Source organism: Megascapheus bottae, chromosome 7, assembly GCF_031878675.1.
Source record: "Megascapheus bottae isolate mThoBot1 chromosome 7, mThoBot2.hap1, whole genome shotgun sequence".
Taxonomy (NCBI): domain Eukaryota; kingdom Metazoa; phylum Chordata; class Mammalia; order Rodentia; family Geomyidae; genus Megascapheus; species Megascapheus bottae.
Window position 1 is genome coordinate 1,089,592 of NC_143515.1, and position 25,948 is coordinate 1,115,539.

Sequence of the window (25,948 nt, forward strand, 5' to 3'; positions counted from 1 at the left end):
GGCTGGAGAGCTCAGGGACAGCGTCCAGGCCCAGGAGCAGGGCAGTCACCCCGGGCTGGAGAGCTCAGGGACAGCGCCCAGGCCCAGGAGCAGGGCAGTCACCCCGGGCTGGAGAGCTCAGGGACAGCGCCCAGGAGCAGGGCAGTCACCCCGGGCTGGAGAACTCAGGGACAGCGTCCAGGCCCAGGAGCAGGGCGGTCACCCCGGGCTGGAGAGCTCAGGGACAGCGCCCAGGCCCAGGAGCAGGGCAGTCACCCCGGGCTGGAGAGCTCAGGGACAGCGTCCAGGCCCAGGAGCAGGGCAGTCACCCCGGGCTGGAGAGCTCAGGGACAGCGCCCAGGCCCAGGAGCAGGGCAGTCACCCCGGGCTGGAGAGCTCAGGGACAGCGTCCAGGAGCAGGGCAGTCACCCCGGGCTGGAGAACTCAGGGACAGCGTCCAGGCCCAGGAGCAGGGCGGTCACCCCGGGCTGGAGAGCTCAGGGACAGCGTCCAGGCCCAGGAGCAGGGCAGTCACCCCGGGCTGGAGAGCTCAGGGACAGCGCCCAGGCCCAGGAGCAGGGCAGTCACCCCGGGCTGGAGAGCTCAGGGACAGCGTCCAGGAGCAGGGCAGTCACCCCGGGCTGGAGAGCTCAGGGACAGCGTCCAGGAGCAGGGCAGTCACCCCGGGCTGGAGAGCTCAGGGACAGTGCCCATGCCCAGGAGCAGGGCAGTCACCCCGGGCTGGAGAGCTCAGGGACAGCGCCCAGGCCCAGGAGCAGGGCAGTCACCCCGGGCTGGAGAGCTCAGGGACAGCGCCCAGGCCTGAGTTCAAGCACCAGGACTGGCAAAAATAAAAATAAAAAATGTATTACACAGGAAACTTATATAAGTGCATAATTTAAAAAAAAAATAGGCTGTAAATACTGTTTTGTTTTGTTGCCAGTCCTGGGCTTGGGCTCAGGGCCTGAGCACTGTCCTTGGACTTTCTCAAGGCTAGAGCTCTACCACGTGAGCTTTTTTCTATGTATGTGGTACCAAGGAATCGAACCCGGGTCTTTGTGCATGCTAGGCAAGCACTTTAATCACTAGGCCAAACTGAAATCTTTGAAGTTGCAGCAGGACCCTGGAGATAATCAGCTGGCCAGAGCCAAACATCCTATAGCTTCCTTATGCCAGGACAACACCCTGTATTTGGCACATAGCTGAGACAATACATTTTATAGCCAGGGCCAAACCATCAGACTTATTGCTAGAGAACTTTCTGTATTGGGACACATAGTTAGGTCTGGACTCCTTGTTCCTGGACACTAGAGATAGCCTGTGGCTGGAATGGGCACTGGAACATGTACCTGACAGAGTTGGGACTGGGGGTATGTGTACTTTTGGGTGAGAATGGGCTGGAGGCACATGCAGTTTGGGAATGGGCAACTGTGGCCAGGCCTGACCTGTGGATACCCCAGGATGAGGGCTGTCAAGCATGCTAGTAGACACATCCTTCGTTGCACACACTTATCTGAGGGAAGCATATTTAGAAGATTTAAAATCCACTCTCAGCAATTTTCAAGATTATTCAAGCCAACCCAAGTGTCTGTTACTCATACTTAAAATCCTAGGTATTGGGGTCAGGAGTTTGGCCTAGTGGTAGAGTGCTTGCCTAGCATGCAGGAATACCCGGGCTCAATTCCTTGATACCACATACATAGAAAAGAAACCAGAAGTGGTGCTGAGGCTCAAGTGGTAGAGTGCTAGCCTTGAGAAAACCCAAGGACAGTGCTCAGGCCCTGAGCCCATGCCCAGGACTTGGAAAACCAAAACAAAACAACAATAACAACAAAAAACCCTAGGCATTCAAGAGGCTGACATCTAAGGATTGTGATTTGAAGCAAGTCAAGGCAGAAAAGTCTGTGAAACTCATTTCTTCAATTAACCAGATAAAAGCTGAAAGAAGAATTGTGGCTCAAGTGGTAGGGCTACAACCCTTGAACAAATCAGCTAAGCAAGAGGGAGAAAACCCGAGTTCAAGCCCCTGTATTGGGACACACACACACCAGAACAATTATCACTGTTACGTACAGTAGATCTCAGAGCATATTCATTCTATCTGAATCTTTGAGCAGCAACTTTCATTCTGTCCACCAGCAGCAGCCCCTGGCAAACAACCATTCTTCTCTCAGCTTTCAGAGTTTGACTTGGTTAGACTGTCCATACAAAAGAGATCACAGTTTTTTCTGTCTGTGTATGCTTATTTCACTTGCTATATATAAGGTACTCTAAGTCCACCCAGTTGGTGGCAAAAGACAAGATTTCTTTAATTTTGTTAAAGCCAAGTAATATTCCTCTATATGTATGTGTGCAGTGTGTACAACCATTGTCTTTTACTGTCCATTTATTCACCAATTATCTTGGATTAAACATGGGAATGCAATCACCCCTTCAACATATTTCATTTCTGTTGGGTATACACCCAGAAGGATTGCTGGATCATATGGTATTTCTAACTTCGTGAGGAACCTCTACAGCTTTCCATTGCGTTAATTTATATTTTCCACCATCATCTCTTCCCTCCCTCCCTCCTTTCCTTTTTCTCTTTCCTTCTCTTCCTTCCTTCCTCCCTCTCACTTTCTTTCTTCTTCCTCCCTCCCTCCCCTTCTTCCTTTCTCTCTCATACTCCCCTCTGTCCCTTCGTCCTTCCTTTCTTCCTTCCTTCCTTCCTTTTTTCCTTGCTCCTTCCTTCCCTCCCTCCCTCCCTCCCTCTCTTCCTTCTCTTTCTTTCTTTCTTTTTCTGTATTGGTCCTGGGGCTTGAACTCAGGGAGTGGGCATTGTCCCTGAACTTCTTTTGTTCAAGGCTAGTGCTTTACCACTTGAGCCACAGCTCCACTTGCAGTTTGTGTGATTAGAGATAAGAATCTCACGGATGTTTTGGCCTAAGCTGGCTTGAACTGGGGGCCCACTGAGTAGCTAGGGTTACACTCGTGAGCCACCAGTGCTTAGCAGTCTCTCTTTCCTTGAGATCTTTACCCAAGAGGACCTTTTGTCCTTTTTGTAAAAGCTAGTGTAAAAGAGATGCAGCAATTCCTCCTGGTTTAAATTTGCATCTCCTGCTGATTAGTGATGGTGACTACACACACACACACACACACACACACACACATATCTGTTGGTCAAGTGTGTATCTTTTGAGAAATGTCTACTCTGGTCTTTTTCATATTTACGAATTGGGTATTGCTCTGGAGTTCTTCATGCATTTTGAGTATCAACTTCTTGTCATACATGTAGTGTGTGTGAACATTTTTTCTTGGTTTTCATCTAATAATTTTCTGGTTTCTGGTCATATATTTCATTCATCTTCACACATTTGAGTTGGTGTCTGTATAGATTGTAAGACAAAGGTCCAATTTAGCATTGCCTGTAGATATCTAGATTTGCCAAAACCCTTTACTGAATAGAATGTCTTTTCCCTAGCATAGGTTTTTTGGCACCTTTGTTAAGATCAGTTGACCATGTAAATGCATGGATATATTTCTGAACTCTCATTTCTTAATTCTAGGGTTTTTAGTACTTAGGTTTTCATACTAGTGCCCTGTTGTTTTGATTATAGCATGCTTTAAAATCAGGTAATGGGAAGCATTCAATGTTGCTCCTTATGCTAAAAATTACTTGGGCCATTCACTTGTGAGGAGTTTCATACTAGATTGTTTCTGCTGTTTTGGGATACTACTGAAATTTTTATAGGGGTGCATTGAATTGTAGACTGCATTGAGTAATTGAGGATAAGTTTTTAAAGTATTGGCTCATAATCTTTTGAATTTCATGAGTGTTTGTTGTGATATTTCCTTCGTCATGTCCATTTCTGTTGATCTGAGTCTCTTCTGTCCCTTATTTCGTCAACTTGGGGATATGTCAAAGGACCAGCTTCTGATTTTATTGATTCTCTGGTTTTGTTTTTTGTTTTCTGTTTTTGTTTGTTTTTTTTTTTTTGCAATCTCTAATTCACTGATTTCTGCTCTAATTTTCTCTCTCTCCATCTAATAGACTGAGGTTTGGTTTGACCTTGTTTTTCTAGAAGCCTTAGCTGTATCATGAGTTCATTTACTTAACCTCTGTTTCCTTTAAATACATGCTTAGAGCTATGAATCCTTACAACATACAGCTTAGGTTTTTGCTGGTTATTTTGGAGACAGTTTCATGGACTTTTCTGCCCAGCTTGACTTTAAATCTCTATCTTCAGAGTCACAGTCTCCTCAGTAGCTACGAATGCAGGCATAAGCCATTTGTGCCCAGCCTCTCTGTATTTTTCTTTATTTTTTTCCATATATTTTATTGTAATTAATAGAAGGGTTACAGTATATTCACCAGATAGAAGGTGCATTGCTTCACAAACATTGATACCCTTTCTCACGTCTTGGTCCCCATTTCTCTCCTCCCACCCTCACCCCTCATCCTGTTCCCCCCTTCCCTATATGATTTCAAACAACCAAATATATATATACAATATATCAGATAACAAGGTGAAATATTATAACAATATGCTTCTGTATTTTTCATTCAAGGTTTTCTAGGATGTGTGCAGCAGATTTCACCATGATTTAATTTCAGCCCTGAACAAGAAAATATGTTGGATATTTTCCACAAATATATTTCATCTGCATTTCTCCTTTGCTAGGCTATACATTTTTAGTACTTTTTGGGGGGGGGGGCAGTCCTGGGCTTGGGCTCAGGGCCTGAGCACTGTCCTTGGACTTTCTCAAAGCTAGCACTCTACCACTTGAGCCTCAGCACCACTTCCGGCTTTTTTCTATGTATGTGGTACCGAGGAATTGAGCCTGAGTCTTCGTGCATGCTAGGCAAGCACACGTTATCATTAGGCCAAACTCCCGGCCCCCATTTTTAGTACTTTTTTTGTGCCAGTCATGGGGCTTGAACTCAGGGCTTGAGCACTGTACTTGGACTTTTCTCAAGGCTTCCAGCTTTTCTCTATGTATGTGGTATGGAGGAATTGAACCCGGGTCTTCGTGCATGCAAGGCAAGCACTCTAGTACTAAGCCAAACTCCTGGCCCCAATTTTAGTACTTTTAAATCAGTTGTGGCAGGGCCTGTGATAGGTGTCATGATGTTGGTTGAAATACAGTGTGAACATGTATGGAGATTTAACAATGAAATATTCAATCACACCCATAATCCTAATTCCTCTGAAGGCTGGTTCAAAAGCCAGCCCAGGCAATAGAGTCTGTTAGAGCCAGGAGCAGTAGCTCACACCTGTAATCCTAGCTACTCAGGAGGCTGAGATCTGAGGATCAAGGTTCAAAGCCAGCCCTGGCACAAAAGGACGTGAGTCTCTTATCTCTGGTTAACCTCTAGAAACCCAGAAGCGGGTCTTGAGCTGAAGAGTTCAGGGACAGCACCCAGGCCAAGTTCAAACCCATGACCCACACACAAAAAAAAAAAAGAAAGAAAAGAAAAGAAAGAAAATTCCCCTTGGACTCTTAGCTCTAATTGACCAGCAAAAACGTGCAGGCTCTGAGTTGAAGCAAAATAACACTCAAGTTTTTTTAAATGAATTTAGCAAAGTTGTACACTATAAAATCAATATCTAAGAGAATCAGTTGTTTCATAGACATTATAGTAACAAACTGAAAACAAGATTGAGTAAATAACTCCAACTACAAATAGCATCAGAATAAAATGTATTAATAAATTCAATTAAATATGTAAGACATAGCTGGGCACCCCTGGCTTATGCCTATAACCCTAGCCACTTTGGAGGCTGAGATCTGAGGACTTGGTTTGAAGCCAGCCCAGGCCGTAGAGTCTGTGAGACTCTCACATGCAGTTAATCACTAAAAAAAATTTTGTAAGTGGGGTTGTGGCTCAAGTGGTAGAACACTACAAAACAGCTTAGGGACTGCATCCAGATTCTGATCCATGAATACACTATATTATATGACAGAAGCCAAACACACAAGTCCATGTTACATGTTCATGTAAAATATCCAGAGCAGGCAAACCCATAGACTTGGACGGAGACTGGTTGTTATCATGTTAGCATGAATGCTAATATGAATGGGGCTTTTGGTTTGAAATGTTGTGGAATTAGATTGCTGGACTGGAATACTGTATTGTGATTGTGAATATCCTTTAAAACCATTAGTTAGGGGGCCGGGAGTTTGGCCTAGTGGTAGAGTGCCTGCCTAGCATGCACGAAGACCCAGGTTCGATTCCTTGGTACCACATACATAGAAAAAGCCAGAAGTGGTGCGGTGGCTCAGGTTAGAACACTAGCCTTGAGGAAAGTCCAAGGACAGTGCTCAGGCCCTGAACTCAAGCCCACGACTGGCAGAAAAAAAACACTAGTTAGATCCTACAAAGTTCTTTTCTTTCCCCTAGTGCTTGAAGGATCAAACCCATGGATTTGTGCATGCAAATTTAGATGCTTTCGTTGAGGCAGACAACCTGTCTTAGGTTTCCACAAATTCTCAATCCCTCTTTTAGAGGCAAATCAGCTTAGTTTTGTCTCCAGCATAAGGCAGTTGCTTCAGGGTGCGTCTCCTTGTGGCCAGTTGGGGGCCACACATGTATGTATGTAGGGGACTTAAGCAGGAAATGGACCACTGGGGTTCCTGAACTGCAGGATGGGGTTGCTACTTTAAGTAATTATCTCTATTTTTCCTGTGTTTTCACTTCTAAGGGTTCTCTTTGTTGCTTTCCAATCAGGAAAGTTAGGCTTTATAGTTACCAGACGGCAGGGTTGGTTCAAATGCAATACGAAGTGGCTGCGCTCTCTTGTAATCATGGTTCTGCCAGTTGAAGGTTTCTTTCTTTTTAGCACTTTGGCTCCTGGTATCCTCAGGTTAGAATTACTGGCCCCTCTCCTTCTGATCACTGCTTCCACCACCTTAATGCCTCAACCCCAAAGCTTCCTCAGTGTTCACATCCTTCAGAGCAAAGTGCCAGGGGAATTATATTTTCATATCCTGCCCTGCTGTGGTTGAACTCTCTTGATAGCTGGAGGGGGCCAGGACAGCCCTGTGCCAAAATACAAGTATCCAGGTTGTTGTTAGCCAGTATAGTAACCTTCATCATTAAACATATCTCTATGTGCCTCTGGTAAAAGCCCAGCGTGATGAAATGGGTAGGCCAATTTTTGTCTTGTTAAACTTGGAGATATGATGCAGCTCCTCTCCTTCTTCCTCCCAAAATGAAAACTGACGATTCCTGAAAGAGTGCAAAGGTGAAGCTATGGCCAGTCAATCACTGGATAGAATGGTAAAACTGAGGAAGGTTTTTGTAGTGTTGTATGTGTGTGTTGAGGGTTATGGTGAGGCAAAGGATTGGAGCTAGAGAAGAACAGAGGTAAAGGCTTGTTTTCACTACAGGCTACCAGTACATCAGCAGATCCCTCACAGAAAACGAGGGGTCCATCTCGCGCTTGCAAAGGCTTGGTCCTATAACTACTGAGAGAGCTTTGCAAAAGCTCTGTTAAGTTACACTCTCACCTTCGTTGAGGCCTCTATAATTGGGGCTTTCTGGTTTTGACTTTTCTTTCCTAGATAAATACACTCATTTCTTCTAGTCTAGTCTTTTTAAAAAGTATGTCTTTATTCAGGACTCCCATATCCCATCCCTAGAATGTTAGAACTCAATATACAGAAAACATGTAGGAGGGCCAGGAGCATGGCCTAGTGGTAAGAGTGCTTGCCTAGCATGCACCAAGCCCTGGTTTGATTCCTCAGTACGACATACACAGAAAAAAGCTGGAAGTGGTGTTGTGGCTTAAGTGGTAGAGCACTAGCCTTAAGAATGCCCAAGGACAATACCCAGGCCCTGAATTCAAGCCCCAGGACTGGCCAAAAAAAATGTAGAGAAACTGACATGAAAAAGAAAGAACTTCAGTTTCTCAGGGTCAACCAATCTGAAAATATTTAATAAAATATTATAGGGCCGAAGGCATAGCTCAACTGGTAGAACAAGTGGTAGAACCTGCCTAACAAGTGAAAAGCCCTGACGTCAAAACATCAATACCCAAACAATTATAACCTAAAAATAGGGAATTTTAAATTAGATGCTTTTCTGAGTTGTATGATGTCATTTTACAGTATCCAACTTGATTCAACCTGGAACATAGACACTATCTTGGTTCAGAGTATCCGTGTTATATGGTGCTACCCACCCCTCAGTCACTTAGCTGTTCCTATCAGTGGTTACCACCAATCATCACCATGTGTTTCAGCTAGAATAAAAATGTAAAGACACTATCAAGGCATAAATATGAAGGCACATGGACTCCGATATCATGTGGCAACAATACAGGGTATGAAGAAAATTACTTATCTCTCGGGTTCAGTGACAGCTATAATTTCATGCAGGGGGGGGGAACTCTTAGAACAAATCTTCCAAAGTTAAGAGTGAACTACTGCCGTTTCTTATTAATTCTGCCCTTTTTTTGTGGTTGAAATAGCAGGCTAAGATCCTTGAGAGGCTAGGCTTCAGGTACCATGATGGGTGAAATCACTGCACCTAAGGTCTGTTCATGGCTTTCTGGGGCACTAGTCCCATTGGCCTCAAAGCAGATTAGTCTCTGTCAGCTGCCCAAGCAGGAGGCACTGCACTAAGAATTTCTCAGAATAGGATCATGGTACCTCATCTTATCTTTCCCTCACTAGATAGAAATTCTCTTCTTTCTCAGACCACACCTGGTTCTTACAGGTTGTTCTGTTTGCCTCGGACCCTCCCCCCAATACCCTGTTATATCTTATGGATGTCTCTATCACTCTCCACATTTTGGTGCACTTTTGTTAAGTTTGTATTCGTATACTTCCACATGTTAGTGCTATATTCAAATCCATCTCATCTCCTATCACTGTACCTTCTCAAAATAATGTCAACAGGTTTCCTTGATCAGTTTTCATAGTTGCAAACATCTGGAATACTTTTTATGGCCTTTGGTAAACTGTGAACTTCCCAGGAACTGAGGCTTTATCATTCAGTTGTTGCTGCTCCTTGCTCGTGTGTTGTGCGCGCATGTGTGTGCAACTATGTGTGTGCTTTACAGTATTGGGTTTTAATTCAGAGCTTCATACTTGCTCTGCTGGCACTTGAGCTATAGCCCAACTTTTGACTAATTATTTTGGAGGTAGAGTCTCATGGACTTTTCTTTTTTTTGCCTTGATTGGTCTAGAACCACAAATCTGAGCCTCCTGAGTAGTCATGATTACAAGCATGAGCCACTAGCACCTGACCTCTATTCATACAGCAGCTATCTTGTCATATGGTGACAGTTGACAGTAAATGGTTACCTTTAGTCTACCTTCTCATTTCTGATTTGCTGCAGTCATTCAGTAAGCTTGTTAAAATTATGTATCAACTCCGAGTAAGCAGGAATAAGTAAGGCCTAACAGATTTTTCTAAGTGCAAAGATATATATTACATTTTGAAGGTTTTTACCTTCAAAACTTCCAGGAACAGCTGAGGGACCGCAGTGGCTCACCCCTGTAATCCTAGCTACTCAGGAGGCTAAGATGTGAGGAACAAGGTTCAAAGCCAGCCGGGGCACAAAAGGACCTGAGACGCTTATCTCCAATTAACCTCTAGAAACCCGAAAGTGGGGCTAGGCTCAGGGTAGAGCCGTAGCCTTGACCTAAAGAGCTCAGGTACAGCACCCAGGCCTAGTTTAAGCCCCATGACCCTCAAAAAACAAAACAAAACAAACTTCCAAGAATTAGCTGGGTGCCAATGGCTCACACTTGTAATCCTAGCTACACAGAAAGCTGGGGTCTGAGGATCATAGGTCAAAAGACAGCCTGGGCAGGGAAGTCAGTGAGGCTCTTATCTCCAATTAAGTACCCCAAAAATTCAGATGCAGAACTGTAGCTGAAGTGATGAGTGCTAGCCTTCTGCATAAAAGCTTAGAAACAGTACCCAGGCCCTGAGTTCAAGTCCTAGGACTGGTATATGCACATGGCACATACCACATACCTACACCACACACACACACACACCACTTTTTAAGACTTCTAGAAACTGCTCACTCACTCACTTAGCAACCCCTGAGCTGACAGGGGTTTTCTGGCAGAACATAAGTCAGGATTGTCAATGTGCCTCAAGACCACTGAGACAAGTGCATTCAGACAATGGGGTGGTGGGGGAGTGAACTGATTCCTGCAATTCACCAATGGGGATGGCCTCGGAAGTAGAGGTATGTTTATAACCAGAAGCAGGTTGCTGACCATGTCTGACAGGCCACTGGACATTGAAAGAAATCAGACTCTAAGACTGGTTGGGGCCTGCCGGTGGAGAGAGACTGGGTCCTTCATCTTGTCTCCATGAGCCAAAGCAAGGGTAACAAGTGAGCGGAGGGCTTCTTGAGGAGTGAGGAGAATGGCCTGGGGAGGATGGTATTGCTAGACAAGAAACAAAGGAAAGGTTTTGGGGTATGAGATGTGAGGGCAGTTGGAGGTTATAGTGAAGGACGTCAACTTATCAACTTTATCCTGTATAGTGGTGGAGAAAATACAAGAGGACATAAGAGGTCTACCACTAATTGCCTTCTCTGTCTGTCTGGCTTCTATTCCTTGTTCTGACAAGCTTCTCTAGGAAGTCTCCCTGGTTCCTAGAGGTATAGCTTCTGTACTTAATCCATCCTGGTATCTTCCACAAAGAGGTGTAATGACCCATCTCACTTCCCCAGAGGAGAAAAAGACAAGACTCAACTGAGACAGTGCCTCATGAATCTCTACATATAGGGAATTCTAGGTAGGTAAAAGGCCAGAGGAAGACTGAAACACTGGAAGAAAAGTGTTCTGGCAGTGAGCATCGTCCCAACCCACTGTCCCCAATGGCTTAGAGCTAGCTGGACTGTGTATTAAGGCATGCATATCCTGTGTGAAGATCCACACACACCAGCATAAACACTCAGCAGCAGCAAGATTCCTCCACTATTCTATGAGGTTAAGGCCTGGCGTATACACAGTAACCAAGCCATTTTCTTCTAGTCATATACATAAATGTTCCATACATTATATTGCATAAATATTTGGACTTTCACATGTTGCTCAAATGAAATGAAGTACAACAGCTTCTTGTTAATAATAATTATGAACATTTATTAAGCACCAGGAGTATAATGCAATGGTTGCTAATATAAAAATATGTAATTATTGATACAGTTCACTGCCATTAAGCTTACAATCTAAAATAAAATGAAAGAATGCTGTAAGTCTACCACAAAAATTTCCTTAACTTAGAAATGGCTATATTGACAAATGGAAGAGGCAAAATAGCCTCTTATTTCAGGTACAGGGTTAATAAGGCTTTGCACATGATCTATTTTCCTGATTATATTAGGCTTGTTAAGAAAAAGAGAGCATTAGGAATTTGGTAAGAAGCAATTATTTTAGATGGCTTGTAGATCTTGAAACAAAGTGCTTATTGGGCTTCAGTTTCTCAGTAGCTAGAGAAGTCCCATGAAAAACACTATAAACGAGACCATTTTTTTCTTGCCATTTATTACTTCAACCTGTTTAATTTCTTCCCCCTACCTTACATGAAAGGGTTCCAATACTACCCTATCAAGGAAATATTATATCCAGACTAATGTACTCTAGTATGTTAATATTTTATATTTTAAGAGAGGATTGAGCAAAAATAACAGTGGGACCTCTGGCCATAGGAGATAACTGGTTATGTATGACCCGTAAACAAAGGCAGTCAAACCCAGACCCTGACTCTCTTAAGTAATTAGGATTATACAAGATGGCTTGCTTTTCTGCTCCATATTTTTAATATGAGGGTATGTAGAATTTAGCATCAACATGCTAAACTACAAATTTTACCCTATTTTGACTCTTCATGCATAGTATAAATGTTTAATAAATATTTTCAAGGCTTCCATTGCTGGTCATTCTTAGCTGGCAAAGGCACAATGAACACATTTTTACTAATTGTCAAATCTAAATTTAAAAAGTTTTAAATTATGCAATCTTAAACTACATACTATCTTTTCTTAACTGTTGGGGTAATGTATAGAGGGGTTACAGTTACATTTGCCAGGTAGTAGTAGGTGCATTACTTCTCGTACATTGATACTCCTTCTACTATATACTATTATGGGTTTTTTGGGTTTTTTTGTTGTTTTTTTTTTGGTGGGTCATGAGGCATCAACTCTAGGTCTGGGCGCTGTCCCTGAGCTCTTCAGCTCAAGGCTACTACCCTATCCCTTGAGTCACAACTTCACTTCCCTTTTCTAGTGATTAATGAGATAAGAGTCTCATGTTTTTTATTTTAGTGCCGGGTTGGCTTTGAACCCCAATCCTCAGACCTCAGCCTCCTGAGTAGCTAGGATTACAGGTGTGAACCACTACGCCCAGCCTACTTATGGTAATTTTTTTAACTCCAGGAGAATACTAAAAAAATAAATTGGTTGAAAACAGAAACAGTATTTCTTCTGTAATGCACATGATTAATTTTTAATAATTCATGTATAGATATTTAGTGGCAGAGTAGTAGCATCCTGAGATATTCTTTATGGCAAACTAGTATATGTCAGAAATTGTTAAGAACAAGAATATTCCACTTAGTGATATATTTTATTATTTATTTGCCAGTCCTGGCTTTTGAGCTCAGGGCCTGAGCACTGTCCTTGGGCTTTCTCAAGGCTAGAACTCTACCAGTTGAGCCACAGCACCACAATGATATATTTTAAAACTTAAAAACAAGTGATTCACTAGCAGCAACACTTAGTTTACAGATATTTTAGGATGACACATGAAATAGGAGTGACAACATGAAGCCAGGCATGGGTAGCTCACACCTCTAATCCTAGCTACTAAGGAGGCAGAGATCTAAAGATCATGGCTGGTTAGGCAGGTAAGTCCATGAGATTCTTTTTTTTTTTTTTGGGGGGGGGGAGGCCATGGGGCTTAAAACTCTGGGCCTGGGCATTGTCCCTGAGCTCTTTAGCTCAAGGCTACCACCCTACCCCTTGAGCCACAGTTCCACTTCCCATTTTCTTGTGATTAGAGATATGAGTCTTGTTCTTTAGTGCTGGGCTGGCTTTGAACTGCAAGCCTCAGATCTCAGCTTCCTGAGTGGTTAGGATACAGGAGTGAGCCACAGCACCCTGCTCAATCCATGACGTCCTAATTCCCAGTTAACTACAAAAAGGGAAAATAGCCAGGGTTCTGGGAATGTGGTACAGCAATAGAGTGCGTGTTTGCCTAGCATGCATGAAGCCCTGGGTTAGATTCCTCAGTATCCCATACACAGAAAAACCTGGAGGTGGTGGTGTGGCTCCTCTGCCTTGAGCAAAAGAAAGACCCTGAGAGTTCATGCCCCAGGACTGGGAAAAAAAAAAAAAAAAGCAAGAAATAGAGGTATCACTCAAGTGGTAGAATATCAGCCTTGAGCAATAAAGCTAAGAACAGTGCTCAAGGCCTGAATTCAAGCCCCAGTACCTCACACCCACAAAAGAGTAACACGTACTCCAAAATGTAGCTCAGTGGTACAACACCTTTCTAGCACAGGTGATCCCCAGTTCCATCAAAAAAAAAAAAAAAAAAAACCTTCCAACTCAAAAGTATCTTTTAGACTTTCTACTGGTGATAAATAAAATCCAATTAGTTATGAAATGGGAAACCTCAACGTTGCTCTCCTTTAATAATAATGTGACAAGAATTATCAATGGGATTCCTAAAAAGGCCTTTCTCCCAAATCTGAGTTAATGCACTTATTTTTAGCTGGTATTATATGAGACCAGAATTCCTGAATATAGTATGTGTTTGTATAAGGCAAGGCAAGTTTCACTATATATGAACCATTAGCATAGTTATAAAGTCAGTATGATGAATACATACACATCCTCTTTCAAAAAATGACTATTTCCTGGCTACATACTTAATTTCATTTCCTATTTGAATACTATGTTTGACATCAAGCTTAGAAGCATAAATGTTGCATTACACTAAAAAATACTTCATTCTTCCAATATTGCAAAGTGTGCTGTATTTTCAAATACAGCATATGTTTTTGCACAGAAATTTAAAAGATACTCTAGCTAGTTACAATTACTGTGTAAGTAATTGTGCAAAGAAAGTTCAAAAGGAGAAAAAATAGAAAACTAAGCATAACTATTGCATTTAACAAAACATAAAATAGTTCTGAATATACTTGTTTCTAGTCTTAGTGATGTGTATATGCATTTCATAACTACTAATTTGATAAACATAATATGGTTATGCATTATTATTTTTCTTCCCTATATCATCTTTAAGAGCACTGGGAGGTAATTTTCTTTTGAATACAAAGTAAAATAATCTTACTTTTTTGTTTTTAAATCTGAGTCATGCATAAGTGAATTTTTAATTCTGAAAAATTAAATACTTAATTTTGGGGGTAAAATTAAAATTCAACATTTAGTCATATTTTTCTATATAGTCTACATTGATATTGGTACATAAAGGCAAGTTTTGTTTTCATTTATGTTTTAAATATGATCACACTTTTTTTTCTGTTTAATGAGATGAAGAAAACCATTCTTCCTTCTCAACCACTTTGAGATACAGCTTTAAATACAGGTGGAACAAGTCAAGTAATATTGAGTATCTATTATTTTTGCATAGAACAGAAATAAAAATAACATTATTTCCTTCCTAAGGTCTCAGCTAGTTTCTTAAGTCTTTTCTTCAGCTCCAGTGGAAATTTCTCATAGCACTTCTTACAGACTGGCTTCATGTCAAACTCCACAAATTTATTCCTAAGGAAAACAAATATATATATAAAAGAAGTGGAAATGTATTCAACACAGACATACAAATAATATGAAGCAATTTCAATGAACTAAATGAAGACTAAAGAATTACAATTAGAATCTTAATCCTTTTATTCTGGTAAATGCATTTTTGCATGGTGTCAGCTGAAAAATAAATGTTCGTATCAATTGATCCTTTGCAGTAATATGTTTTCCTCCATGATAATTAAATAGGAAATTTAATGTAAATACTATTTACATAAAGTTAATCACATTTTAAAATATCCTGAGAATGAAGCTGCTGCAGTGGCTCACCCCTGTAATCCTAGCTACTCAGGAGGCTGAGATCTGAGCATCAAGGCTCAAAGCCAGCCCGGGTACAAAAGGACCTGAGACTCTTATCTCCAATTAACCTCTAGAAAAAGCGAAGTGGGGCTTGGCTCAAGGATAGGGTGGTAGAGGCCCAGTTCAAGCCCCATGACCCACCCCCCCCCCAAAAAAAAAAATCATGAGACTATCTTAAAGACTAAATTTCCTTAAGGCAAATAGTTTTGTTTTTTTTTTTAATGTGACCACTTTTATTCATTGGATGCAAAATAATTTGCATCTCTTTCTTTCTTTTTTTTTGGTTGTGGGATTTGAACTTTGGGCCTGAGTGTTGTCCCCAAGCTACAACTTGTTTATTTCCTGTGAAATTATATTTAGGGAACATTTGCAGAACAGATCTAGTGGCACACTGTCATCCATGATGAAATTTCAAAATAAGCTTCAATGCATTCTGAAAGTATACTAAATTAGACTACATGCTTTGAGGTAATTTTAAAGAATAATATCAATAACAAAATTAACTCCTAACCACATGATTATAAATGAAAAGTAACATTTTTCTGCCTTTAGAATACCACATACAGAGTTGCTTTACATTGTTTTTCACAATAAACTTAATGGCATTATCTTTTCATAGAGAAACTGATGGCAATTCAATTGCTGCATTCCAACTTGTGAATCAAATGCTTCCTGCTTTTACAAAGACTATTTAGTATGTTCATACTTGCCTTTTAATTTCTCTACAAAAAGAAACACAGGCATGAAAACATTTTTACAACTTGAAACACAATGGTAACACTGAAAGAAAAGTGAAGAATCATGCCAGTAATTCAACACAATGTGATGGACTGAAATATTTCCTGTAACTGTCATACATAATGTGAAGACAGAAAGAAAATGATTCACAAGCAGTAAAGTATATCATTAAATGAGACCTGCAGTACATAGATATGATACACCACACCACTTATGTACCTTATGGACACAAGATATGCTGATAGAATTGGACACAGAGCTTAGAACACATGATTATATATATATATATAATATATATATATATTTTTTTTTTTGCCAGTCTTGGGGTTTGACCTCAGGGGTCTGAGCAGTGTCCTTGGGCTTTTTTCTCAAAGCTAGCGCTCTGCCACTTGAGCCTCAGCACCACTTCCAGCTTTTCTATGTATGTGGTATCAAGATATTGAACCTGGGCCTTCGTGCATGGTAGGCAAGCACTCTACCACAAGGCCAAACCCCCGGTCCACATGCTGTTTTAAAAACATCAAATATAAACTTCTTAATTAAGTGATTTTAGACAAAGAAATCAAAAACTAGGATTTTCTTTTTTCTTTTTTTGCCAGTCCTGGTCTTGAGCTCAGGGCCTGAGGACTGTCCTTGGACTTTCTCAAGGCTAGAACTCTAGCACTTGAGCCTCAGCACCACTTCTGGCTTTTTTCTATGTATGTGGTACCGAGGAATTGAACCCGGGTCTTCGTGCATGCTAGGCAAGCACGCTACCAGTAGGCCAAACTCCTGGCCCCTAGGATTTTTTTTTTTAAACTGCAGTTATCAGACAAAATTGAAAGTAGGTGGGCTCTGGTGGCTCATGCCTCTAATCCTAGCTTACCCAAGGGACTAAGATCTGAGAATTTTGGATCAAAGCAGATCCAGAGACTCTTACCTCCAGTCAACCACTAGCAGGCTAGAAGTGGAACTGTGCCTTAAGTGGTAGAATGCTAGCCTTGAGCACACAAGGCAGTGACCAATTCCTGAGTTCAATCCCCAAGATCAGCATATCCATACGGAAAAAAATATATATATATATACACATACATATACATACATATATATATATATATATATATTAAAGCTTTTACTCTTTAAGAGATTGGGAATCTTCTTAAGAGAAACTGTGCCACAATGTGATTTACAAGAAAAAGTTAGTTCATAGATGGAGACGTGCCCACAAGGTAGTATGAAGTGTGCAACTAAGCTTTACAGTTTTAATAATTAAGCAAAAAGACTAACTACACAGGACAACTATTTCAGTCTCTGTTGGCCACAAATGCATGCCAAATAAAAGAAGCAAACAAAAAAAAAGTAAAAGGAAAAAAATTCTAAAGGACTAACCAAAAAAGAAAGTAGTGAAAATGATGATAGAAAAGATAGAAAAGTTTACAAACAGACGGGCTTTTTCTTTTTCTGCTTGTCCTTATCCTTTGCTTCTCTCTCCCGTTTGGCAAGTCGCCTCTTAAATTCTTCTGGCATTTTCTCATAACAGTGTTTGCAGACTGGTTTTAGATCAATTTCAACAAACTTATCCCTTAGAGTGAACAAAGAAGGAAGAGAAGAAACAACAGGGAACAGTTAAAGGGAGAACCTTCACTTCCAGGAGAAGTGAAACAAGTGAAAGAAACAAGAAATGAAATTAACTCTCTTTTAAATTAGGGATATGTTTCTCCAGCTGGAGTCGTACTGTATCAGACTGAGGACTTACTTGAGTGTTAGTTTGGTGTTGCAGGTGGAACAGGCAAAGCAGCTAACACACCAGGCCTTGTTGAGGGCGGAGACAACTAGGGAGAAAAGGGAGGGAACATCACTGATCGATCACATAGGAGAATGCACAAAATGAGCAGAGGGAGCGCCACTTGAAACCCCAAACAGGAAGGCTGCTACATAGCTCCCACAGGAGGTCCTGAGAACTTCTTTCTTGGCTAGGGATGGAGCAGCTGCTCAAGTGGCTCACTGTTGGGCTTGCAGAGCAAGGATGGTGCCAAGCTTAAACCCCAATGCTACACACACACACACACACACTCTCACACCAACAAAAACAAACCTCTCGGGGGAGGGAAACGGGTACCAAGACATGTGAAAGGGTATCAATGTACGTGAATTAATGCACCTTCTATCTGGCAAATATCATGTAACCCTTTTACTAATTACAATAAAAAAAAAAAAAAAAAAAAAAAAAAACCTCTCTTCAGGAGGGGCAGTCCTAGGTCTTGTACTCAGGGCCTGGGCGCTATCCCTGAGCTTCTTTTGCTCAAGGCTAGCACACTCTACCACTTGGGCCACAGCGACACTTACAGCTTTTTCTGTTTATGTGGTACTCAGGAATTGAACCCAGGGCTTTATGCCTGGTACGAAGCACTCTACCATTCCCAACCCTTCAGGCATTCTTTTCTTACAAAAGAACCACTAGCTAAGAGCTCAATACAATTAAAGGATTTGAATCCGTTTATTAATTATGATTTTTTTCACAATGAAAAGATCGTACAAATCAAGCACCTAAAGTCTTCCAGGACTATAGACTTCAATTAGGGAAGATCTTTTTCCATTTTTATAATTAATTTTTACCATTTCTTTTTCTTTCTCTCCACCCCCGCCCCGCCTTCTTGCAGTCCTAGGCTTGAACTCAGAGCCTGGGCACTGTCCCTGAGCTTCTTTTGCTCAAGGTTAGCACTCTACCACTTGAGCCATAGCACTACTTCTGGCTTTTTCTGTTTATGTGATACTGAGGAATGGAACTCAGGGCTTCACGTATACTAGGCAAGCACTCTACCACTAAGCCACGTTCCCAGCCCTAGTTTCTTAAGAAACTGTGACACCAGAGATTCAGCACCTTCCATCCTGTAGACAGTACAGCAACAAATAAACCTTGCTTATAGGGCTAGTAGACTAGTAAACAAGTTGCTTCTGTCCCTTGCACTGCTGACTCAAAAAATACAATTGAGAGACAGTTTTTAAGAATCCACATACTAGGGCTAGGAATGTGGCTTAGTGGTGGAGTACTTGCCTAGCATGCATGAAGCCCTGGGTTCCATTTCTCAGTACCACATAAGCATAAAAAGCTGGAAGTAACACTGTGGCTCAACTGGTAAGAGTACTGGCCTTGAGCAAAGGAAGCTCAGAGGTAATGGCCAGGCCCTGAGTTCAAGCCTAGGACTGGAAAAAAAAACTCACATTTTAAATTATTTGCCTTAGGAACCTTTTGGCCGAAGTTGGCAATAAGAAAGTAGCTTTGTTCTTTTGGGTCATGGGGCAGCCTGGGTGCAGTCCCTGAGCTCTTCAATTCAAGGCTACCATCCTACCCTGAGCCTGAGTGTTTGTCCCTAAGCTCTTCAGCTCCCTTCACCCTGCCCTTGAGCTAGAGGTTAATTGGAGATGAGAATCCCAGGTCCTTTTGTTCCCGGGCTGGCTTTGAACCTTGATCCTTAGATCTCAGCCTCCTGAGTAGCTAGTATTATAGGCATGAGCCACCACGCCCAGCTGAAAGTACATTCTTTGATGGCTTCTTTCACCTGGCAATTACAACTGTCTCAAAGTTAAGTTGCTGCTGTTGCTGCTTCTCCTCCTCCTCCTCCTCCTTTTTTTTTTTTTTTCCAGTCCTAGGGCTATGAACTCACTGCCTGGGCATTGTCTTTATACATTTTTGCTCAAGGCTAGCACTCTGTCACTTAAGCCACAGCATCACTTCAGGATTTTTCTGTATATGGTAGTACCTAGGAATCGAACCCAGGTTTTTGTGCATGCTAGGTGAGTACTCTATCATTAGGCTTTACTCCTGGCCCAAGCTTTATTTTCAATGACACCAAAAGTTGTTTTCCTGAGCCAACATTTCACAAAGTGCATATGTGTTTCATAAAGTATTTCCTGAGTTAAGTGATGTCTGCTGATAACTATGAAGCATGCTGAAAACAGGATTGTTTAAAACTTGTGTCAGGAAGTCTCTGCCAGATTGTGCTTGTGACTATTAGCAAACACAGCTGCTTCCTCTCTGATGCAGTCAATCTGCCCTGCCTAATCCACACAAGAATGGTAAATCCCAGTAAGGTTGGCAGAAACTGTCAGGCTTTAGGGTATGCAGAGTTAAAGTGCTTCCTAACTACCAGATAAACCTTGTACCAGAAACTGGAAATACAAACAGATCCCAGGGTCCATGGAAAACAGCTCTCACAGCTGCTGGGCCAGCAAAACTGTGGCAGTGGCCTGAATTACTATCACTAATAAGCCATTAATCCCTTAGTTTGTATTCACTGCTGAAGATTACCAGGTAAATATGCCAAAGGTGGGGAGGGAATAACTGATTGTGAGTTACATTCCAAATAACAGCAACCATCAACCTTTTTCACATCAGAGTGATTTTGTATAAAAAAATGGACCTGGTTAGCTGGGGGCGGTGGCTCATGCCTATAATCCTAGCTACGCAAGAGGCTGAGATCTGAAGATCTCTGTTCAAAGCCAGCCAGGGAACTAAAGACCCTAAGACTTTTATCTTCAATTAACCACTAGAAAATCAGAAGTGGGAGCCAGGAATTTGGCCTAGTGGTAGAGTGCTTGCTTGGCATGCACAAAGACCCGGGTTCGATTCCTCAGTACCACATACACAGCAAAAAGCCAGAAATGGTGCTGTGGATCAAGTGGTAGAGCTCTGGCCTGGATAAAATCCAAGGATGGTGCTCAGGCCCTGGGCTCAAGGCCAGGACTAGCAAAAAACAAAACCAGAAGTGGCACTTGGCTCAAGTGTTAGCATGGTAGCGTGGTAGCCTTGAGCTGAAGAGCTCAGGGACAGTGCCTAGGCCCAGAGTCAAAGCCCACAACCAACAAAAACAGACAACAACAACAAAAACAAACTTGGTTAAGGCCTACAGATGTTTGGCTAAAACCCAGAGATACTTACCATCACCTTCTATGACACGGTTGCAGTGGAAGCAAACATCACCAAATAGCTGAGAATTGAAAAAAAAAATAGTAAAAGATGCATCAGAATTAAGTTTTAAACGTCCAACATTCAATGTAATTTCAGTTCTAGCACTTAAATAATTTGTTATTCATTGTTTTAAAAGCTCTTCCTAGATGAAAATTTGTAGAAAAAATAATATAGGTCTTTATAACTGCAAATGGTAAGAAATGGATAAATGAAGACCTACAGTAGAAGAAATGGACAGGCTTTTGCTCAAGCAAAGTGATGAGGGCTGAGTGACAAAGCCCAAAACTATAATCTTCACTCAGAGCACACACTACATTTAGGGCAGATACGATGAAGAACAGGCTATTCACACAGTAATAAAGTGATGTCTACTTTACTTACTATACCCAAGGGAAAATGGAAATACAGTCAACAAATGAACATAATATGCAGGGCAAATACAGTCAGGAAGGGATAAATACAGAGGAGGGATCTTGCTCAGTGTTCCTGCCAAGAAACAAGTTCCTGCCTCAAACAAATGGTTAAGAATCAGTACATGAACACCAGGGAAAAGCAATCCATGAAAAACACTAGAAATGTTTAGGACTTGAGGAAACTAAAGAAATAGGACAACCCTAGACCAACTCCAGTTTCATAGTAGGAAAAAACAGCACACCAAAACAACAACATGCTTGAAGAACAAGGGCCAAGTAAAAAAACTGGCATAGAGAAAGAGCGCTGTGGCTCAAGAGGAAGGGAGGTAGCCTTGAGCTGAAGAACTCAGGGACAGTGCCCTGGCCTAGAGCTCAAGTCCCACAACTGACAAAACAAACAAAAACTGGCATAAAAAGAATGAAGTATTTTATTGGTAGGTATAACTAGGGTTATCTAAGAGGCTTCTGTAAACCTTGGTAATGTACACTGAAGTAGTTAGAAATAAGGAACATTGATGACTATATCATAAAATGCTAATCCCTAAAAAATGTGCTTTTGTATATATACATATACTTTCACATATGTATATAAGGGTGTGTTTTCTCTTTTCTTTGTGAGCTCAGGGCCTGAGTACTGTCCTTGGGTTTTCTCAAGGCTAGAGCTCTACCACTTGAGCCTCAGCACCACTTCCAGCTTTTTTCTATGTATGTGGTACCGAGGAATTGAACCCGGGTCTTCATGCATGCTAGGCAAGCACTTTAACCACTAGACCAAACTCCCGGCCCCTGTTCCTAAATTCTTGCTCAAGGCTAGTGCTCTAGTACTTTGAGCCATAGCTCCACTTCTGGTTTTCTGCTGGTTAATTGGAGATAAAGGGTCTTGTGGCCTTCTCTGCCCAGGCTTGCTTTGAAACTCAGTCCTTAGTCTCAGAGCCTCCTGAATAGCTAGGATTTCAGACTTGAGTAACCAGAGACTAGCTTAAGGGTGTGTTTCTATATAGCAAAATCAAACACAAGAATGAAGCAAGTGTTGAAAATGATTAATTTTTCTTCATTTAAATTTCTCAAATAAAACTCTAGAAATAAGACTTTGTAGAACAACATGCATTTTCCAAAATATTTTTTTCTTTCTTTTTTTTTTTTTGCCAGTCATGGAGCTTGAACTTAGGGCCTGAGCACTGTCCTTGGACTTTTCTCAAAGCTAGAGCTCTACCACCTGAGTCACTGCACCACTTTCAGCTTTTTTTCCTATGTATGTGGTACTGAGGAATCGAAACTGGGTCTTCATGCATGCTAGGCAAGCACTCTACCCTTAGGCCAACCTCCTGGCCCCTCCAAAAGTTTTTCTTGTAGCTAAAATGCTGAAGACCATTAATTCATCCATAAGACTTAGTAGTATCAATACCTGATTGTAGTGGGTTTCACAATAAGCCAGGCCCTTCCTCTCATAATGGCGATGTCCAAGAAATGGTTTTTCACACTTGGCACAAACAAAATGCTAAGGAAAAAAAATCAACCCAGGTCATTTTTATTGATTAACACCACAATATTTATCTTTTTTTTTTTTTTGTCACTCATGGTGCTTGAACTCAGGGCCTGGGTGCTGTCCCTGAGCTTTTTCCACTCAAGGCTAGCACTCTAACACTTTGAGTCACAATTACTTCCAGTTTTCTAGAGGTAATTAGAGACAAATAGCCTCAAAGACATTCTTATCCAAGCTGTCTTTGAACCAGGATCCTCAGACCTCACCCTCCCCAGGAACTGGGATAACAGGTTGTGAGCCATTGTTGCTGTTATTTATATTATCTTAATTCAAGTTTCTTTGATGGTTATGTTAATCAGCCTATTCCAACAATCTACTTGAAAGGTGAGATAAACATCTTAATGGTATCTATAACTAAAACTAATAGTTCCTGTTGCTGGGTATGGACCCTGACAGAACTATTTAAAGATTGTGTGTGGTGTGGGTGTGTGTTATTAGTGTTGAACTTAGAGGCCTTACACTTTTTTTGTTGGTGGTGGTGGGACTTGAACTCTGGGCCTGGGCATTGTCCCCAAGCTCTTTAGCTCAAGGCTACTGTCCTACCCCTTGAGCCAAGGTGCCACTTCCTGTTTTCTGGTGGTTAATTGGAAATGAGTCTCATGGGTTTTAGTGCCTGGGCTGGCTTTGAAGATTGATCATTAGATCTCAGTCTCCTGAGTAGCTAGGATTATAGGCGTGAACCACCACATCTGGCATACTTTTTATTATTTGATTTCTTTGTGTGTGTGTGTGTGTGTGTGTGTGTATCATGGGGCTTGAGCTTGTTCTGGGTGCTGTCCCAGAGCTCTTCAGCTCAAGGCTAGGCCCTACATGGAGCCAAGCCCCACCTCCTGTTTTCTAGTGGTTATTTAGAGATAAAAGTCTCAGGTCCTTTTGTGCCCGGGCTGGCTTTGAACCTCTGAACCTTGATCCTCAGATCTCAGTCCCTTGAGTAGCTAGGATTACAGGTGTGAGCCACTGAGCCCTGTTTCTTTTCTTTTCCTTTCTTTCTTTTTTTTTTTTGCCAGTCCTGGGGCTTGAACTCAGGGTCCAAGTGCTCTCCTTGGGCTTTCTCAAGGCTCTGCCACTGAGCCACAGCACCACTTTCGGCTTTTTCTGTGTATGTGGCACCGAGGAATTAAACCCAAGTCTTTGTGCATGCTAGGTGAACATTCTACCACTAGGCCAAACTCCCATCCCCAAGGCTTTATGTTTTTTTTAGACAAGCACTCTACCACTTGAGAAATACCCTTAGATTTTTTTTTTTTTGCCAGTCCTGGGCTTGAGCTCAGGGCCTGAGCACTGTCCTTGGGTTTTCTCAAGGCTAGAGCTCTACCACTTGAGCCTCAGCACCACTTCCGTCTTTTTTCTATGTATGTGGTACTGAGGAATTGAACCCGGGTCTTCATGCATGCTAGGCAAGCACTTTAACCACTAGGCCAAACTCCCGGCCCAATACCCTTAGATTTTATTTGACTTTTTTTTTCCCCCTAGATGGAATCTTCTGCTTTTTGCTCGGGCCATCCTTAAGGCTTCAATCCTTTGAGCTCTGATCCCCACATAGCTCAGATTACAGAAATGAAACAGTATACCCAGCTTATTTATTGAGACAGGGTCTCATTACACTTTATATCCCTCTGCTCACAGGCTGGCTTTGAGCCATAGCCTGCTGTCTCTGTTTTGAGTAGCTTCAATTAGATGAACCATACCCAACGCAGGAAGGATTTAAGAACAGGATGCATGTCCAGCATTGTACTGTCTCGATTAATTTACTAAGATGTAAAGTGTTTTCTAAAATGTCCACATTTTATTTTCAGAATATTCTACTTGTACACATACAAACCACGGAAATTCAAAGTGCTAGGAGCTCTTCGTGCTACGTAGTACTTACCTCCACATGCCACTGCTTACCCATGGCATTTACCACACGTCCCTCAATGGGTCGCCGGCAGGCTCCACAGATGGGAACTCCCATTTTGTCATGGCAGGGCAAGCAGTACAACTCTCCTTTCAGCTCTCGGGCATCAGCAGTCAGCTCCTTCCTGTCAGCAAGCACAATACCAGCTAAATAAGCTGTTCTTTAGAAGACTTTAAAAAGATACTGTTATAATAATCCCTACTCACTGCTTTGTCACCATTAGAGGTAATCAGAGTAGCCTGAACTAACAGCTTGAATAGGTTCCAGAGTGCTATCACAATGGTAATATTAAGGTACAACATTTATCATTTCCATCTCATATTATCAATTACATTTCAGTCTATTTGTCTTCCTTAAAAAAAAAAATCACACTGCTGGCCAGGTGGTGGCTATAATTCTAGCTACTCAGGAGGCTGAGATCTAAGGATTGAAGTTCAAAGCCAGAACAGGTAACAATGTCCATGAGATTCTTATCTCCAAAAAAACTACTCACAAAAGGCCAGAAATGGCACTGTGGCTCAAGTGATAGGGCACTAGCTTTAAGCACAAACAGACTCAGGACAGTGCGCCCAGGCTCTGAGTTCAAGCCCTGGAACTGGGAAATAATTAATGAATTAAATCACAGTGCTGAGTTATGTGTGCTGGTACACATCTCCAACCCCCATTACTGGAAGACTGAGGCAAAACATATGTGAACTTCAGAACAGCCTGGACAACACAGGGAGATTTTATCTGAAAAAGCCCCAAACAAGCAAAGAAGCAAAGAAAACTGACCCTGCTAAGGACTGTTACCAACTTCCCAAACATAAAGAAACTGGACACCAACTTCATTTACTAACAATTATTGAAGTTGTAACAAGCAATTAAGAACCTAACATGGGATAGTAATAATCGTTCAATGGTACAGCACTTGCCAGTTTGTTCATGGTCTTAGATTCTATTTCTTATACTAGAGGGGTAGTAGAAAGGATAGTGAATAAGAAGTTACCTTACTATAATTTTAGGTTAGTAGAATAGAAACAACAAAGTGCTCAGAATTATTTTCTTTTCTTTTGCTCGTTCATGGGTCTCTGGGCCTGGGCACTGTCCCTGAGCTCTTCAGCTCAAGGCTACTTGCCCTATTCCTTGAACCATAGCACCACATCTGGTTTTCTGATGGTAAATTGGAGGTAAGAGTCTCATGGACTTTAGTGCCTGGGCAGGCTTTGAATAGTGATCCTCAGATCTCAGCCTCCTGAGTAGCTAGCATTACAGGCGTGAGCTCAGAATTATTTTTATGTGTGGTACTGGATGATCTCAGGATTATGGACTGTTGATTAGCTTTTCACCAGAGTCTGGTACTTG

General features: G+C 41.8%; 1 protein-coding gene across 9 annotated transcripts in view; it reads right to left on the reverse strand.

The window, feature by feature from the left end:
* Positions 1 to 11,052: 11,052 nt before the first annotated feature.
* Lims1 (LIM zinc finger domain containing 1) overlaps positions 11,053 to 25,948 on the reverse strand; it is a 122,618-nt gene continuing 107,722 nt past the window's right edge. For 6 of the 9 annotated variants that reach the window (XM_090336277.1, XM_090336278.1, XM_090336279.1 and 3 more), the window contains 5 exons: positions 24,578 to 24,728; positions 22,570 to 22,662; positions 20,722 to 20,770; positions 17,539 to 17,614; positions 17,217 to 17,364 (listed from right to left, as the gene is read on the reverse strand). In XM_090336277.1, the coding sequence (XP_090192403.1) occupies positions 17,217 to 17,364; positions 17,539 to 17,614; positions 20,722 to 20,770; positions 22,570 to 22,662; positions 24,578 to 24,728 (517 nt within the window). Of the gene's footprint in view, positions 14,727 to 17,216; positions 17,365 to 17,538; positions 17,615 to 20,721; positions 20,771 to 22,569; positions 22,663 to 24,577; positions 24,729 to 25,948 lie in introns of those variants that run through there. The other 3 variants (XM_090336276.1, XM_090336274.1, XM_090336273.1) reach the window with 2 other exon arrangements.